Raw genomic sequence first — 18,162 nt, forward strand, 5'->3', positions numbered from 1 at the left:
GCACCATTAATCAAGAATTACAGTGCAGCAATGTCAGGCCTCTGGCCCTGGGGTAGTTCCAGCCCTGCACCCACCCTCCATCCACCCTGCTGGCTTCAGTGGCAGCTGTGCTGGCTCCCGGCAGGTTTGGGGCTCTGAGATGCTGCCCTGTTCTCAGTGCTGCTGCAGAGCCAGCCGAAGCCAGCTGCACACAAGTTTGGCCTGTTTCCAGCTCCTTTCCAGCTCTGGTGTCACACTGATCTGAAATGGCCATACCATAAAATCTAAATTCTTATCCTGTGCCCATACTGCCCTTCCTTGGGGTGCAGGTTTCTATCAGTCTGATAAGATTTGTTTTAAATTATAAACAATCATTAAAATAATCAGCTAACTAGATGAGACTTTGCTTTCTTATTTGATCTTGGAGCAACTTGTATGTGCCCAACCTAATTTCTACCCTCACTACTAATGAAATGGATTAGACAATTTCCATGTTTTACAATAGCAATCAGCAATTAATCCAAACAATATAATTGCAATTAATTATAGGCTGGATAAAACAGTGCAGTGCTGCATCAGTTTGTGGAGACCATCCTCTAAACCTATGGGCACCAGTGGTGGATTGTAAAGGTTTGTGTTTCCAAGCCACACTCTTGATTTCTCCATTAGCACATGTGATCTCTGTTGGTGCTATTGATGCTTTCTTTCCAGAATCCCATGGATGCTCTTGAAATCTCTGTTTTCAATTAATATGTCATTTTCCTTCCCTGTTCACTACCAAGACATCTTGTTTGTGACAAGGAGAGGTTTTCTGTGGTATTCACATGGCCTGCTTATGTCTTTGCTCTGATGGTCTCCACGCCATGCTTAATAAGTCTTTTATTCTAAAAGTAAAGATCTGTATCTGTGGTATCTTGCTCCATGGTGACACACAGGCCCCTGTGCCCAGGTGATGTGGGATTGCTTGTGCTGAGAGGGCATTTATAGTGTTGAACCACGAGCCACACCTGTGTAGGCACAGGGCTAAAAGAGAGGTTGTGCTGTAAAAGGGAGGCACCTCACCTCCTCATGGGGAAAGAGTAATTTCAGCTGTCTAAGCACTTTCTGTACAATCCTCTTTCCCCCTGAGGTATTTTCTCCAAACTGCACTTTTATCAGTGCTCAGCTTTCCTCACACTATACTGGCTCCAGGAGCTGATGCCATGGAGTGGCCAGCAGCTGCATTTTTAGCTGCCATACTCTGGCCCCACAGCCCTGATGATTGCAATAATCCCCTCTCCCTTTGGGTTTATTCACACCTTTGGACACTTTTCTGAGCCTCCGTGTGTCCTTAATCTGGCTTCTAAGCCCCTGCCTGACTTTAAGTTATGTCTCTCCAGACTGATTTTGAATATTGCCATATCTTCTCATAGCAGTTTTCTGCAGGGAATTTAAGTTTCCCTGTTCCTCCCTATTAGCACCCATGAATTAGAAAAATTCTTTACCAAAATTCCCTGTTCCTCCTCATTGCTGTTTTTTATTTCTCTCGACTGACACAATGCCCTGCTCACCAGGGACACTGTTCCAGAGCTTTCAGGAAAGAGCCCTCACAGCACTTCTGTCAGGCTCTGGCCCACACATTAGGCTGAGACTCCAGAGGATAAGTCCAGGTGGTCAGGAATAACCTGTGCAGGAGGCAGTAGGGATAGAAACTTTTGTGAGGAGCCCCTCTTTCCCCTGATCCCCATCTGCTGGCCCTCAGGTGTGCGTCACCCCCTCCCACAAAGCACGGTCAAGATCCCAAATCTGTGCACAAAATGATAACATTTATTGAAAGAGTAAATTTTTTTTTAATACAAAAGAAAGCTCTGTACATAGTACTGTGATTACTTCCACATCCTTCCAGAAACACAACCCTGGAAACTGGAGGGGAAAAAAAAATAATCCCACACACACTTATGCGTACACACACACACACACGCGCGCGCACACACACCCCTCAAACCAGTAAAATGAACTAAAAATGTCACCACACAATAAATGCCATTTCATCCCTGATACACAAGTGTTCTTACAAGTCTGCACTTAAATAAAATACACCATTAGCGTTTAACCAGCAGTTGCCTTTGGGGAGCCAGGGAGGGGATGCAGTCATACACCCTGTAGCAGCAGGGGCTCTCCTGCCCTTCTGGCCCAACAGCTCTGCTCCATAGTGCCAGCAGAAGCAAAGCAGAGCAAAGCCAGGCCACAGTGATGTGCTGGGGCAAAGGACAATGCAAACTCTGATCCCACACTTCTCCCTGGATGAACTCCTAGGTATCTATGTGGTTTTGGAAGCATCACGGAGCAGTTTTCCTACACTGAGCCATGGGATACGGCTCAGCACTCCCACATGCTCTGAGCTGCAGGGTTTGCATCACTCTTAGAGCAAGAATTCTAAGGGGAGGCAGCATGCAACATCACCCTCACCAGATAGGCCACTTCACTCCCCACGAGCCCTTCCCAGGCTGCTAACAGATCAAGGGCTGAAAGGCTCTTCTGTGAATTCTTTGCACAGGGAGCTTGGAGGAGACCTGTCCCCATCTGTGCGCTGCAGAATGGCTGCAGAGGGGGAAGTACAGCCCAGATTGTCACCCATGAGTTCAGGAGATGCTGCCTGCACAGCAAGCAGGGAGAACAGGGATTAGCCACTGCTGGTCACTCACCACAGGGAGGAGTGGGGACACCCATATCCCTTAGGCAGTCACAGGCACCACTGCTCCGTGCCAAGAGCAGTGACAGTGACAGAACAGCTGCAGGTCCCTGGACCAGGAGTGAACAGGGTGGTCATCAGAAAACCCAGCCCCCCTCTGGCTCCTGGGCACACTGCAAACTGGCTGCTTCTGAGGAATGGGCTTACCACTTCCAGAGACCAGCCACTGCTGGTCTTCACTTGACTTCTGCCCATTAAGCCCAAAAGTATGGGTATGAAGTCCTTGTTACAGTTAAGTAGGAAACAAGCATCCCACTCGGTTCAGCTTGATCCCTGGCACATGCTGGTGGATGGAGAGTGCAGCTTAAACGCTAATGCTGAGGGAACATGTCCAAGGTTACAATACAAACTCAAAAGCAAGGCCCCTTTCCTGCCTCCATGCCCGCCCACCCACCCCTCTCCCATCCCCCTGGTACAAACCCCATTAAAACTGTACAGGAGCCAAACTTTTATTCCTTAAAGAATTACATAAATACTGAGTTTAACACTTAGAAAAATAAAGTAATTTTCTTTTTTTTCTTTTTTTTTTTTTTTTTCTCTCCAAGGCTTCTTTTGTCTTTTAACTTAAAAAAAAAAAAAAAGTTACAGTAGCTGCTTCTTCCCCTAAGGACTCAGCAGCTTCTCTCACTTGCTCACTCTCCCTCCAGGGACAGGGCTAGGTAGCAGAGCCATTCACAGCAATTCCCATGCAGGACCAAGCATGCCCCAGCCCTTCTCCCCCAGCCTTGCTGAGCCTGTACAGGCATCACAGCTGCTCCCCCCGCAGCCCAGGATGGCCTGCAGGTCACCCTGGTGCTCAGAGGAAGAGCCTGCCACCTGCCCAGCAGCTCAGTGCCCCACGGGCTCTTCCCTTTGACATTTGAGTTGTTTCTCCACCTTGCATCAGATACAGAAATTTAGAAAGCGCTGGCTGGAGCTGCAGGGGGATGTAGGACAGACCCAGCCACGTTCCCCTGGGTGTATGGAGTCCAGAAGCAGGGCGAGGGCTGAGAGTGCAGGGCTGAGCAGAGCACAGGGCCCCTGAGGAGCTCGCCAGGGCATCTTTGTGTTCCTGGGCATCTATCTCACCACCTCACCTGTGCAAGGGCAGCCGCCGGGGCAGGGCCAGTCAGGCTGTAAATCTGCCAGGCAGCCCAGCGAGGAGGCACTGAGGGCAGAGGGCTCACTGTAGTGCATACGAGGAGGACAGGGCCACGTGCCACCAGCTGTGTCCTGCCCTCCGGGGAGAGGGCATGCAGGCCCAGAGATGCACATGCAAGCTGGCCCTTCTCTCCTGTCCGGAGCCCAGGGTGAGTTGCTGCGGCCAGGACCTGTCACCCCCACAAAGGCACATTGCTGAGGCCAGCAGCACAGCCACAACCCACTCTGCTCCAAGCTGCACCTGCACGACAGCTCCGGGTCTAAGCTGAGCCCCACGCAGAGTAAATACTCATGGGCAAGGTGACTCAGAGCACCCAGAAGGAGCCAGAGCCTCCAGCTGGGAATGGCCTGCAGTATTTATTTACAGTGCAGAGCAATCCTCCCCTCAAAAGACAAATTTCTTTGGCTGGCGTGAGACAAGCACAGCTATTGCAGCATCCAAATGCCCCAAGCCCTGCACGGCCCCAGCACGGCTCCACCCGGGGTGGGTCCTGCAGCCCCACGCGCATGCCTGTGTGTGTGGGGGTGGGTGAGTGCGTGTGTGTGTGTGCATGTGTGGATGAAGGAAACGTGAAAAGGCAACAATAAATAACTGGTGCAGTCTGTACGAGAAGGAGTCGCTGCCAGCCCCAACACTGGCGTGACAAGCCAGAAAACAGAAGGCCGGCAGCAGAGGCCTCTCAGTCACTCTTGACGCTGTGTGAGGTGTCCAAGTTGACCACCTGCAGCTCCGTCAGGCTGCTGCCACTGCTGCTCTGCTGCCCGATGACAGCCATCTAGAGAGAGAAGGGAGGAGGAACCACTGGGGGACAGCATGCCCTGAGACCGTGTGTGCCAGCAGCCAGGGGGCACTGTCCTTCCCGGGCACCCGTCCGAGGAGGATGAGACTCCCTCACCCAAGGGTGGGTAGCACAGAGCGCATTCCCAGACCTGAGGACTGATCCTACCCAGCCAGGTCTGCCCAGACACACAAAGGATGTGCAGGCAGAAGAGCAAGAATAAGCCCTGCACGCACCTTCAAGAACTACTCTGTGCCTACCTGGTGGAGCTGGACAGCTGAGACTGGGATCTGAACCGTGCCTGATGGGGCTGTCAGGAACACTTGGGGGACGCCACCTGCCACAGAGAGAAGCACAAATGACACTGTCCCTTAAAAAGGGTTCCCCCATGGATCCTTTATCTGAGCTCCATGGAGCTACTCAATGACAAAGCTGCCTATCTGCACACATGGAGACATTCCAGAAGAAAGCCACATTCACTAGTTTTCCAAATGCTGGGAGAAGTAGGCACAAGGCCTCAATCCAAGTCTTGCCTGTGTGGCTTCATGCTACTTTGCCCCCCTCTCCAGAGCTTCCTGGCTCCCTGTGCTGCCAGCCCATCCCAGAAACCTCACCCTCCTTTTTACCCATCAACAGCTCATGCAATCCTTTGCACGAGTGAACGGCAAAACCTAAAAACACACATCAAGCATCACCCTTGCCAGGCCTTTGTGCAGCCACCAGGACTGCTGGGAAGAAAACCCTTTGTGATACAGCATAAATACACGTGGGAGGAGAAAAACCAGGGTGTCAGTGCACTCTCAGGGAGCACTGCCCTGGCCAGCTGCCTTACCCTGATCCTGGACCTGGCCGTGGGACACCTGCATGGCTGAGGGCGCCTGCGGGAAAGCGTTGAGCACGGCGAGCCCGCCGTCGGCCAGGCCGGAGGTGGGCGCGTACATCACCGCGTGCGGGCTGGGGTACATCATGTGGCCGCCCACGGTGGTTGGCACAGACGACGTCATGATGGTCGCTGGGAGGGTCACTGCCAGCGGGACAGAGCACATGTGAGCACAGAAAGGAACCTGCCGCGCTCATAGGCCTGCTCAGCACCCCCATCCCAGCCACCCCGGGTGTGCTGTGCTGAGGCACAGCTCATGGAGATACCCATCTCTGTCTTCCACCCCAGAGATGAAGCAGGAGAGCTCAAACCTCTCCTTTCATGAGTATGAAGGGGCAGGAAAACACAGTAGCCAGACATCCCAGGACTGAATTCAACTTGTATCTCAATTCCCCGATGAAACTTCAATAGAGCTGTTGAACTAGATTCAGCCTGCATCCAGGCACCTGAACTCAGATTCTGCTGACAAAGAGATGCCTTCTGCATAGACAGTAAAAATCTCAAGCAGATGTGAGCCGATGCCTTGTGCTAGAGGCAATGCTGGCTCACTAAGAAACCCCCTGAGAACTCAGCAACCTGTTCCCAGCTCCATGCTGCAAGTGAGAGCAGATGATGTATGTGGAGAGGCTCTGAAATCCCCTGTAAGGTACCCTACGCCTACATAGGATACAGTGTAGCACAGGACCTGGCAACAGGGAGCAATACACGTGGGAAACTGTCAGCCTTGGATAGAGCTGGCCTGAAGAAGGAAACTGGCCAGGGTGCTGGTGTGAGGCTTGTTGGTGTGAGGTGTGTGAGGTGGTGAGTGGTTAGGAAGGCAGACAGAAGGTGGGTACCGGTACCTGTTCCGCTGGAAGAGGTCTGGGTAAGGTCAGTGCTGCTGTCACTAGAGGGAGACGTTTGCTGCGGTGCCTGGTGCACCTGGATTGCCTGGACTGGAACCTGCTGAGCCATGGTACCACCTGGGGAGAGAGAGGAGCCTGTCAAGCCCATGGCTCCACAGGGATACAGGCACTCTGGGCCATGTGAAAGCCCCAGTCCTTCTCTGGCTGCACACAGCTGCACAGCACTGCTCTGTGCTGCACCGGGGGAGGCCACACAGAAGCAGTGTGTGGCAGAAACCGGAGACCAAAACCTGCTCTTTCCTGGCACATGGGCCAGGAAGGGGTTAACTGGCCTACGAAGCTCCAAGACTGAAGAAAAGGCCACAACAACTTTTGCCCAACTCCTAGCCGTGGTTCAAGAACATCTGGGATCCTCCTTGCCATTCCTGGTTCCACCAAGACACAGAACAGATGTTGGGAGGGAGGGCCCAGCCTTTCCTTCCCAGAGAGGAGCCAGTTCTGCAAGGATCACCCTGCTGCAGTAAGTGGAACCACAAGAGCCCAAATGCCCACACCAGCTGGGCTCTGCTGCCTTCACACTCTGGAGCCCAGCTCCATCCTCCACAGGGCACTCAGGGTGCAGCTCTCACCCCTCTGGTGACATTACAGTGCCCTACAGAGGAATTAGAGAACAGCTGGTCTCATGGTGTGCATCCCAGAGCTGCAGGCCACACAGCCTCTGCCCCAGACCACTCCCTGCAAAGTACTTCAGATCCAGAAACACAGCTTGGCACAGCAAGGTCTCCTAAGGCTGAGGTCCTGCCTCCAGAGGGAAGAGCAAGGGATGCCAGAGAGCAAGAATCACTGGCCAGCTTGCTCAGACTGGGCATTTCCCCACACATCACACCCCAGAGACACACATCAGTTAATTCTCCTCCTCCAGATCACAAGGGAAATCCAGTTCCATTGAATGGGAGCCTGCTGTCTGCCCAGGCCCCCAGGAGCTTTAAGCATTCCAAGAAAGCACAGGAGTTACCAGAGTCATGGACTCAGGCACAAACAGGCAGGACACGAGAAACACTGTGTCACTCAGCACTGGTCCCCAGATGATGGATGCCACCACAAAGGAGAGCTCAGCCCTACTCTGAAACTCCATCCAGGAACAAGCCCAGCCCAAGAACAAACACCTGGACAGCCTTAACTCAGAAGAAGAAGAAATTCCTACAAAGGACAGTGCACACAAGATAGCAGAGCAGCACCATTACTCTGCTCTGGGTCTCCCCTAACCTCTGCACTGTGGTTCAGTGGCTGACTGCAGATACAAACACAGAAGCAAGGGCAGCTGCTCAGAGCCAAATGCCAGCACTCAATAAACAACCACTGGGCACCTCAGCCCCTGTACTACCCCTCCATCAGTTCTAGCAGCACAGCTCATCCTCAGCACAGCTGCACTAGGGACCTGCCTCTTCTGCCTTTGTTAGCCACAGGCCAAGCCCTGGGGCATGAGACTGAAAATCTGCTGCTTGCCTTGGTCTGCATCCCCCAGGATGCTGCTCCTGCTTATGTCAAGTATTTTCTGCCCTGTCTTCCCATCTCTCCCCAGCAGCCACAGCCAGGGTTCCCTGTGCTCTGCCTCCTTTGTGCTCCCACGGTCAGGGGTCAGCTCTGTGGCCAGGCCAAGACCCCCAGAGACACCTCCATCCCCCATCTCTAGCAAGAGGAGGAGGAGAAGTGAGTGCTGACCTGTCAGCGACACAATATGCCCTCCAGCTCTGGCAGGGATGTGGAAGACTGTCTGCTGTGCCTGCTGCAGCTGTCCAGCTGTACCCATGACCAGCTGGCCCTGCTGGCTGGAAAGAGCCAGGGAGTGTGGCTGTAAGTGAGTGAGAGGAATGGCAGGGGTCCCTGGAGAAAGGGAAGCAGCTGCTGAAAGGAGGGAGAAAGAAAGGTTTCATCATCACCAGCTCTTTTCACTCCCTCCAGGCTTCTGGGGTCCCAGCTCAGCTCCCTGCCACCTCCCAGCAGCAAGGCCAGCTGGTAGCTCTCTAAAGAAACACTCACTACACATGACCCTTCTCCAGCCACTGGGTTTGAGCATGGAATCACAGCCAGGCTCACCTTACGGCAGCAACCACTCTGCTTCCCTTCTTCCCCTGGAGAGAACAGCAACACACTCCAGGTGCAGACATGGACGAACACAGTCTCTAAAGGCACTGACCTGACATGAGGGTGAAGCCAGTGGGTATCGGCATGAGGCCCCCAGACGTCACTGCACTGGCTCCAGTAGTCTTCAGCACTGTCCCGTTGGCACTGGTGACGGCATTGGGGCTGATGCTGGCAGACACTGGCGCCAGGTAATTGGTGATGGGGAATGACGGGCCACTGCTGACCTGCATGGAGGTCGAGGTGGTCGGGGCTGTCTGGATGGACGTTGTTCCCGGCAGGTTGGTGACAGTGAACGCGGGTTTCAGGGCGTCCTACAAAAGGAGACATTGTGACAGCTCGCACCAGCCCATGAGGCATCTGCCCGTGAGACCAAACCAGGCTCTCTGTAGGTTGCATCATCCCCTTTCCAAACCATACCCCCACAGCCTGCTGCCAGCACATGGAGCAGAGCCAGGGGAGCAGAGAAGAGCTGCTTGCACAAGCATGAGGAGAGCTGGAGAGAGCTCCACATAAACTTTAGATGCTGGCCCAGGGCCACAGAGGTCCCCTGAGAACCCTCCCTACAACACACCAGGGGACAAAGCAACTGTTCCAGTCCCCAGGAGTGCCCAAAATGTCTAAGAAGAGAATAGCCTCTTTTTGGCACACACCAGGCAAAAGCAGCCCTTGCAGGGACAAATATAAAGGCATAGAGTCTCCTGTCAGGAACACACACCACTTCCCTTAAGGCAGGAAACACAAGACCAAGAACAAGTGGAGAACTGGCTCTTAAAAGCAGCTGTACACTGGAAGTGATGGGGGAAGAGGTGACTAAAGGCAAACCTGGACACGAGGGAGGTCCAAACCCAGCCCTGACAGCAGCTTTGGCAGGCCCTGGGGAATGCCTCCACACATCTCCTGAAGCAGAGGCCAGGAGAACCTGACCACAGGAAGCACCTGTGTGCCAATCCACTGGCAGGAGACGGGCGTGAGGCAAACGCTTCCAAAGGACCCCCCACGTGTTCACTGCAGCCAGCACGGTCCTGCAAGGAGCCTCAGAGGACAGCACTGCCAGGGGAGCTGAGCACCAGGAAAGGGCTCTGTGCTGGGCCAGCACTGGCCTGAGAGACTGGCATCCCAGGTGTGGGAACGAAGGTGGAATGTGCGTGCCAAGCTGCAGCAACACTTTCATTTCCACAGCCACAAAGCATGTGGCTGGATGTGCCTTGCATCTGCAGGAACCAACCAAGCCCAGCATGACTCCTGCTGCCTCTGGCAGTCACACCTCACCTAACTTCCCTCCATCCCCCAAATCCCCTTTGGAATACCCAGGGTGCCCGTGACTCCTCTCCTTCCCCGCTCATCTGGCCAAGAGCACGCTGAGAATGCAGTGCTTCACAGGAGCCCGTGTCACAGAGCACAGGCAACCTGCTGTGCCCGTGCCCTGACACAGCTGCCAGCACGCCTGGCAAGAGTTAAGGCTGCCACACTCCCACCCCTCCCACTGCAGCTGGTGGGCCCAGCTCTCCCACGTGCTAAGCCTTGTTCCCAGCTTGTCAAGCTGCCAGGAGCAAGGAATTCACAGCTCAACGAACAGCTAAAAAAGGGAAGGCAGCCCATTTTGGACAGGGGGATCCAATCCCAGGCACTCAGTCAGGCTCCAGGGCCCAGGGAGGGAGGAGAGCAACACCCCTCTGCCTTGGCACCGCGGTCCCTGAAGTCCAAATTAGCAGAGGCACGTGATAACAGAGCGGAGCCCAGCAGAGGCACTTTCCATTAGCTCAACCACAAACTCCTGCCATCCCACATGGGACAGGGGAGGCTGTGGGTGCCCTCCCCACGTGGGTGACAGGGCAGAGCTCTCCCCAGCCCACTAGGGAGCCAGAGCAGAGTTGGGCAGGACAGGTGCTGTTCCCAGCTGGAAAAGCCAGGGTTGCTCATGCCCAGCTATAGCTCTAGGGTAGTATACCCATGAGATATAACCCCCAAGCAGCCAGGGCACTTAGCACCCAGTCACACTCCATACTCCCAGGCCTGGAGAAGGCATCCCAGAAAGTTCACAGCACTCTACTCAGGGAGATTCTCAGGGCTCCCTAGAAACACGAGGGCAAACCTCAGTACAAAACAAAGGTGCTTGTTTGGGAGAGAGGCTGTGGCAACAGACTTGAATCATGCACAGCTCATCTCTGCCCTCCCTATTCTGACCCTGTTGAGACTCAGATTCCTCCCATCTTTATTGTGCTTCTCTTGGGCTGCAGCAACAGCTCCCAATACAGAAAGAGAGCTGGGAGAGACTTTGGGATTGGACACCCACTGTCATCTCCTCATAACTCTCAGTGATACCCTGGGCACCTTAGCTCTTCTCAGCACCCTGCAAAGCCCAGACCACATCCATGAAACAAGTCATGGGTCACTTCAGCAGACAGCAGCCCTGAAAGCTCTTCCCTTCCTGATTCAGCTGCACATCTATTCCAGCTCAGGGCAAACCTCAGTGTCTGCAGAAGCAGCACACACAGCAGAGGGGCAGCACAGCAGCAAGTGTCTGCCCAGACCCTCACCAGGCCAGCTGATGCCCATCCTGGACCACAGCACGGTCTTGGGGACAGAAATGATCCCACTCCACAGCTTTTAGGGACTGCCCGAGGCAACGTTGTTCAGCATGGCCCAGACACCCAGACAGAATTATTACACAGGTGTAGCAGGACAACAAGGCTCAGAGGGGTATGGGAAATCCCAATCTGGTTTCCAACACCTGGTCTGTGTTCCAGATGTAGAAAGTCCCACGTTTTCCCATTCCAGAGAGATGACCAGATCGGGGCTATTCCCATGCTCTCAGCCCAATCTAGAGCCTCTGAGCTCCTTCCAAAATATCCTTTCCCACACAAGCACACCCAGGAGACTGCACACAGGCAGTGTCCTTTGGGGCCTGCAAAAGATGAGAGAGGTATCACCATGAGGATACAGCTACCGTCTCTAAAGTACAGCAAGCCCCAATCCCAGCACCCCAGCAGGGAATTTGGGTCTGGCACAGCAGGAGGATTTCAGAGCTGCTGCTGGTGTAGCACAGAGGAATAACCAGCAGGCTGCTGACTGCAGGTGACAGCCTGGCTGTGTTGCTCTCCCCACTCTGCTGCAGCACTGAACACAAGGAGGTTTTGTCCATACAGAGGTCTGAGAAGCAGAGTTCACACAAGACCAAAGTGTCTTTTGGAGCATCCCATGTGGCTGGACCTGACAGTCCAGGCACCCAATCTCCTGCCACCTCCTCCAGTGAGGCACCTGCAACCCAGCCTTGTGCACCAGTCACCCATCAGCAAGCCCCAGCCACCCAGCATGGCCCATGCACAGGCTCCTTTCATCCTCAGAAGACTCCGTGGTCTATCTGAATTGAGCTGGTCTCTGCCCAGCCACCAACCAGGCTTCCAGGCCTGCAGAAGGCACAACAGGACAGCCCTTGTCCCCAGCCCCAGGGCTTGCCATGGCAGGAACTCTCAGCCAGCCAGGGGTGGATTTATTCACAATGTCAAGCAGAAGACAGGGCCATAGGGCTCCTCCAGCCTCTCATCAAATGCTGGCTGTGGCCACAAGGCACCCCACACTAAGCATTGGCACTGGGATGGAGCTTTCAGGGTTGCATCAGACACGGAGAATAGAGAAGTTGTGTTAAGAAGGTCTCTGCAGAGTAACTGCACCCCAAGGGCACAGTTCCCTTGGGGCCAACTAGCAGAACTTCCAGGAAGAGTACAAAGGGATATAATGTGGTCAAGTCTCATGCCAAGGCCAGGTAATTTGTCTCATTACGAAATGCCCACAGGACTTGCCTTTTCATCCAGGAGAAGCCCAGGAGGCACAAGTCCTTACAAACACAAGCTGCACAAAGGAGAGATTGCTGCTGTTAGAAGGCTTCTTTGCCGACTGGATAGGGCTGGCACAGCTTACAGCAGCAACCAGAGGCAGCCAGGGAAGACATGACAGACTGGGACAGCCAGGACTGCTGCTGGGATCCCATCAGCAGGAGCCATTCTCAAGGACTGTTAAGGGCTGCAGCACAGAGACTCCAGCCACACTTGGGCCCACCACAGCTCCTCTGCCTGCAGGGATCTCTGGGGCTGCTGCTGTTTCTCAGGGCTCGGCAGCAGCTGAGCTTTTGCTTGGTGCAGCACTGCACACATGTGGAGAAGTGGACACTGAGGAACGGGGGTACCCAGCAGCACCATGACCAGAGCTGTTGTGCTGTCACAAAAACAGGCAGCTGAGTACCCCAGCAGCCCCAGACATGCTGGGCACATCTCAGTGCTGCACTCACTACCTTCACAATTACAGCTGAGAGGTCTCCAGGTTCTGTCTGCTTAATGTCTAGAGGCTACTGCATGGCAACAATGCTGTCGCTTGAGCAGGGACAGCTGGAGAGCTCCTACGACAGGGCCAATGGAAGAACACTTTTGCAGCAAGCCTGGTACCCATGACACCGGCACAGCAGGGCTGTTCTAATTCCCAGCACCCAGCAGAACTGCACACAGGCCTGGGAAGCTGTGGCAGAGCCCCAAATTCAGCACGGCATCCCAGTCTTGCACCACAAACTTCCCTGCCTCCCATCTCCAAGCACCTGTGGATCTGAGCACCAGCCCGCAAAGGAAGCGGCAGGGATGTGGGACACAGCTCAGAGGAACAGTGCCAGGGAGTGCAGGGACGAGACCGGGCCCTTCCAGCAGAAAACTGACTCTGCCCGACCGTGCACCCACAGCCAGGCCACCCTGGGCAAAAGGCCACAAGTAACACGGGCAGGCAGGGGCCAGCATCTGCAGGGACAACAGGCAGGGAGCAGAAATGGTCTGTCCAGCCAAATGTTTCCATTCCCCATGTCCTCCCTGCCCCCTTCCAAAACAGCACCAAAGCAAGAGACAGCTGCAGCTTATAAGGAATGTGAGGGGCCCTGCCAGGGACTCTGGCGAGGGAAACCAGGCCTTATAAGGCCATGGAGGCAGAATCAAATTTTTATCAATGAGTGTGAGAGCATGGAGACGCCTGGGGAGAGATAACAGTGCTGAAAGCTGGCCAGGGGGGTGGGCTGGGCCAGTGGGGAGCCACGCTGCAAGGGCCAGGAGCAGGATACCTGCCACCCACTTCCCTCCCTCTCTCAATCACCGCCACTATCAGCCAAGGAGCCAAACAGCCTCGAGATGACACGACACAAGCTCGCTGCAGTGGCAGCGAAAGGGGATTCATCCTCAGCTCCCAGCGCTGCTGTTTAGAGAGGGCTGGGGATGATCAGGGCTCCCAGCACAGCCCAGGCCTCCCTGGGTGCCCAGGAGCATTACCTTGGTCTCCCCGCTGCTGTCCGACTCGGACACCTGGTAGGTGAGGTCCGTCTCCTCAAAGCCAGTGGCACTCATGCGCTGGTCAGTGGTGGGGTCTGAGCGTGGCGGCGAGTCCGGGGAATTGAGGCACGTCTGGATCAGCGCCTTCCCCGTCTCGCTGGTGATCATGGGCTGCAGCTTCCGCGTGGCAAACGTGTACACATGGCCCGTCTCGCTGGCCACCAGCAGCAGGACTTGAGTGCCAGTCAGCGTGGAGAGCTCATAGGCCTGCCAGCGGGACAAGGGAAGAACAGGGAGTCACAGGTGACAGGGACAGCGCACAGTGCAGGACAAGAGTCCCTGCGTGTTCCCGCAATGGCTTTCCTTCTCTTCACACCAGCTTCAGCTCCCTGCAACCCCAGAGGAGCTCTGGCCTCTAAAACCAACCCAGTACTGGCTCCCCGCAGGTTGAACTGCCCCATGCTGTATTCCCATCTCCTTTAGCACACCCTTAGGGGATGTGCCTGCCAAGAGGCCATGGGTAGAGTGCTCCCCTCAGTACAGCAGTCTGACAACATGGGGACATGAGATTGTCTCCATTCTGGAAATCCTACTGACTTCTCCACACATATCTGGATACCTCCCTCACCTCACCCTCATTGATGTTACTTGGCACACATCTCTGCTACCTCATTCCCCTCACCAACACCCCATCCAGGCTCCGACCCAGATTTCCCTCTCAGGCTCCAGACCTCTGAGCACAGCTGCACCCAAGCACCCCTGCAGCAAGGCCACCATGCCCCAGGTGAGGAATACCTGTGCACTAGGAAGTGCACTCTTCAAATGCCACCACTGCACACCCAGCAGCCTCACAAAAGCTTCTACAGATAGGATGGCCTCATTCCATGTCCCGTACCTCCAAGATGTGCCCAGCGGTACCTCACACCCATTCCCACCTTCCCAGAGTGCATGATGCCCAGCTGAGCTGCGATGCAGCACTACCCAGTTGTTCAGAAGATGCTATGAGCACCACCAGGGATGCAGATCAGCCAGCAGCATCCAAAATACGCCAAGTTCCTAATCTGTCTTTGCACACCAGGAACCACAGACAGCACTCCGGACCGGCCGAGACGTGGCGTTGGTCCCTTCCGTGGCCGAAGCAGCCAGTCCTACCGGGGGCAGGGCAGGCAGCTGTGCCACCGCACACTCGGTGTTTTGGTGGTGGCTCACAGCGAGGGGCCCCGAGGGCACCGGTCGGCACCGGCCCGAGGCTGGACGCCGCACCGGGATGGGCCCCCCGGGGCACATCACACGCCTGGCGACCGCCAAGCACGGCGGCATCCCCCGGCCCTGGGGGCTCCCGCTCCCGGCCGCCCGGCTCCGTGCCCGAGCTCCGCCGGGGGCTCCCGCGCAGCCCCCCGGAAGGGGCTGGTGCTGGGCCACCCCCCCCGGTCCCGCCCGCGGGACGGGGAAGCCGCCGCCGTTTCCGGGCACGGCCCGCCGGCCTGCTCAGCGCTCGGACCGGGCCGGGACTGCCGCGGACAGGTGGATGCCGGCCGGCATCCCCGCCCGTGCCGGACCGGACCGCCCCCCCGCACCGGCCGGAGTCGCGGGGCCGCACCTTCTTCATGATGCCGGTCTTCCTCTTGCTGAAGGTGGTGTAGCGCCGCAGCTTGTTGTCGATGAACTCCATCTTGATCTTCACCCGGCCCCGCGTCTTCTTCCCGGGCTTGGCGCCGCTCACGGCCCCGCCGCCCCCGCCGCCGCTGTAGGCGGCCGCCGCCGCCGCTCCCGCCGCGGGCCCCGCCGCCGCCGCCGCCGCTGCCGCCTCGGCCAGGCCACGCTTCACGCCGCGCCGCTCGCCGCCCAGCTCCTCCTCCTCGGCCGACTCCGAGTCGCCCTCGCTGCCGCTGTACAGCGCCTCCCGCTTCAGGCAGCCCCCGGGCGCCCCCGCCGCCGCCCCGCCGCCGTTCGCCCCACGCGGCACCGGCGACCGGCCCAGCCCCGAGCCGCGGGCCAGCGCGGCGGCGGCGCCGTTCCCGGCCCCGGCCTGGCTCGGCAACATCGCGGCGGCGAGCGCGGGTCGGGTCGGGCCGGGTCAGGCCGGCCCCGCCATGTCCCCGCCGCGCTCCGCGCTCACGGCCCCGCTCCGCCGCCGCCCCCGCCGCGCCGCGCCGCCCCCATATAAAGCGATACAATGTTGCCTTTTATGGCGAAGGCGCTCCTTATATGGGGCGAGACGGCGCCCCGTCGGGAGGCGCCGTTCCATTGGCTGGCAGCCGCCGAGCGCCGGCGCCCATTGGCCACCGGTTGGCGTTTGATTTGCATACGGTCGGACCGCGCTCGCGTCACGCCCGGGTTGGAACACGCAGGGCGGCTCTTAAAGGGACCGTGCCGCCGGCCGGGACAGCGGGCGCTCGGCCCGGACACGGACCGAGGCGGGGACCGACCGGGGGCTGCGAACGAGAGCGGGGAGACCCCCGGTGCCAGCCCTGCCCCGGGCTCCCTTCCCACCGCCAGCTCCGGGCACGCGGAGCTCTGGCACGGTCCTCGTAGGGGACACAGCACGTGTCTCAAAGATTGCGTGCCTCGCCATCCTCAGGATCCATCCAGCCGGCAGCGGCTCCGCCAGCAGCGATGCCACCAGTGCTGCTCAAGGCAGCTCCGCGGCCCGGCTGTTGTCACAGCCTGCAAGGGACAACGCGCCGTCCATTTGTGTCCGGTGGCTGCCGAGGCACCGAGAGGGCGTGGGGGCCACCTGGGTGCCCAGGGTGTGCAGGGCATAGGAGTGAAGCAGATCGGTCCAAAACACACTTTGCTGAAGCTGATCACTACCGAGTGGAAAAAAGATCTCCTGTGTAAGAGGATGGGCCGCAGGTCCCTTCAAACCCGCAGGGGGTGAGGCTGTGGTTCCGCACCGCGGCCATCCACGGGTGGGACAGAGCACCTGTGCGGGTGGGAAGGGGCTGTCACACCCTGGCACATACCCTGAAGATGGCTCCAAGCACTTGGCACAGGTCACATCCTCCGTGCAGGTGTGACCCAGGAGCTCCAGAGCAGAGGGACAGCCCACAAAGGACAACTCTGTGCAAGGCACACTGCGCATAGGTCAGCAAAGGTGCGAGAGGGACAGCACAGCCCCAGAGCCCAAAGCTGTGAGGACAGACAGACAATTCTTAGTTGACAAAAGGGGGTCTCCCACACGCTGTCCTACAAACAGGAGCTGCAACCCCGGGCAAGGCCCCGCCTCCGGCAGCAGTGCTCTGGCCACTTTTGTCTCCTGGAGTTCTGCAGCACCCATGGAGCGCTCTGCAGCTCGCACGGGCCCTTTCCATATCTGCCTCATCACTCAGAGGACACGCACGCTCAGCACCAGCCCTCACAGCTGTCCCCCACAGCCCAGGGCCAAGCTCCTACACAGCAAGGGAGTAACTGCAAACCCCGACACCCCCCTGCCTGCCACCGCCGCCTCCCCCTCCTCCCGCCAGCCATGCTCCTCCAGTGAGCACACATGCCATTTATAGCTCCCAGCAGGGCTGCTGGAACTCACATGCCTCCCATCACATGCCCTGGCCACCCTCCCCTCGAGCTGAGCACAAGCTACACCTGGCACAGGTGAGACCGAGGCCTGGCCGAGTCCCGCCAGGTTGAGGGAGGGTCAGCAGGACCCTCAGCCAGGCTGGGGACACCACTTTGCCTGGGGACAATGAGCACATGGACCTGATAGGCACAGCCAGGGTGGTCTGCCTGCTCAGCACGAGTGTGCAGTCACCGCAGGTAGCAGGACTTGGTTTCCTCTTGCTCATGGGAGAGCTACACACCCCTTTCCTCCTTCTCTTCCCTGGGCCTTCCAATTGCAAGGCCTTTTGCTCCCCAAGCTGCAGGAGTGTCTACACAGGCAAGAGGGGAGACCTGGCTCCTTCTGGGCTGGCTCATCCCTCCTCCTCTAGTCCTTTCCTTCCCAAGCCTCATCCTATGGATGCTCTCCAAGATGCTTGTCCTTGTGCTCTGAACAGGCCCAGAGCTTCAGCCTGCCCCAGCTTCCTGGCATGCCAATCTCTCACCAAGGCAGCCAGACCCACACCCTGTCCCCAGGCCACCATCACCCACAGGACACAAGTCACCAGCAGGTCTTCCCTTGACCAAACCAGCAGCCACTGACAACAGGAAGCAGCTTAAAGCAAGTTTCCAGCCTTCAGGGATTTTCTTATTTACAGCCCCCACATCATAAAATTTCCATTTCTAGCCCTGTTTAAACACAGCTTTAGGGCACAGCACTTGACAGTATGCCTTAAAAGTCTCTTAAGATTCCCCCAAAGTCCCCTCCAGACAAGCTGCCTGACCGCTCCACGGGAGCACAGACCCTGCTGCCAGCATGACCCCAGCC

General features: G+C 57.0%; 1 protein-coding gene across 1 annotated transcript; it reads right to left on the reverse strand.

Moving 5' to 3' along the window:
- Positions 1-1,765: 1,765 nt before the first annotated feature.
- On the reverse strand, positions 1,766-15,965 carry SRF (serum response factor). The gene is made up of 7 exons (XM_054630132.2): positions 15,397-15,965; positions 13,797-14,063; positions 8,552-8,810; positions 6,352-6,471; positions 5,462-5,653; positions 4,890-4,966; positions 1,766-4,626 (listed from the first exon to the last, which is right to left on the reverse strand). The coding sequence occupies exons 1-7, from the start codon at positions 15,838-15,840 to the stop codon at positions 4,531-4,533; spliced, it is 1,455 nt and encodes a 484-aa protein (XP_054486107.1). The 5' UTR covers positions 15,841-15,965; the 3' UTR covers positions 1,766-4,530.
- Positions 15,966-18,162: the final 2,197 nt, after the last annotated feature.

This window comes from Agelaius phoeniceus, chromosome 3, assembly GCF_051311805.1.
Source record: "Agelaius phoeniceus isolate bAgePho1 chromosome 3, bAgePho1.hap1, whole genome shotgun sequence".
NCBI classification, from domain to species: Eukaryota; Metazoa; Chordata; class Aves; order Passeriformes; family Icteridae; genus Agelaius; species Agelaius phoeniceus.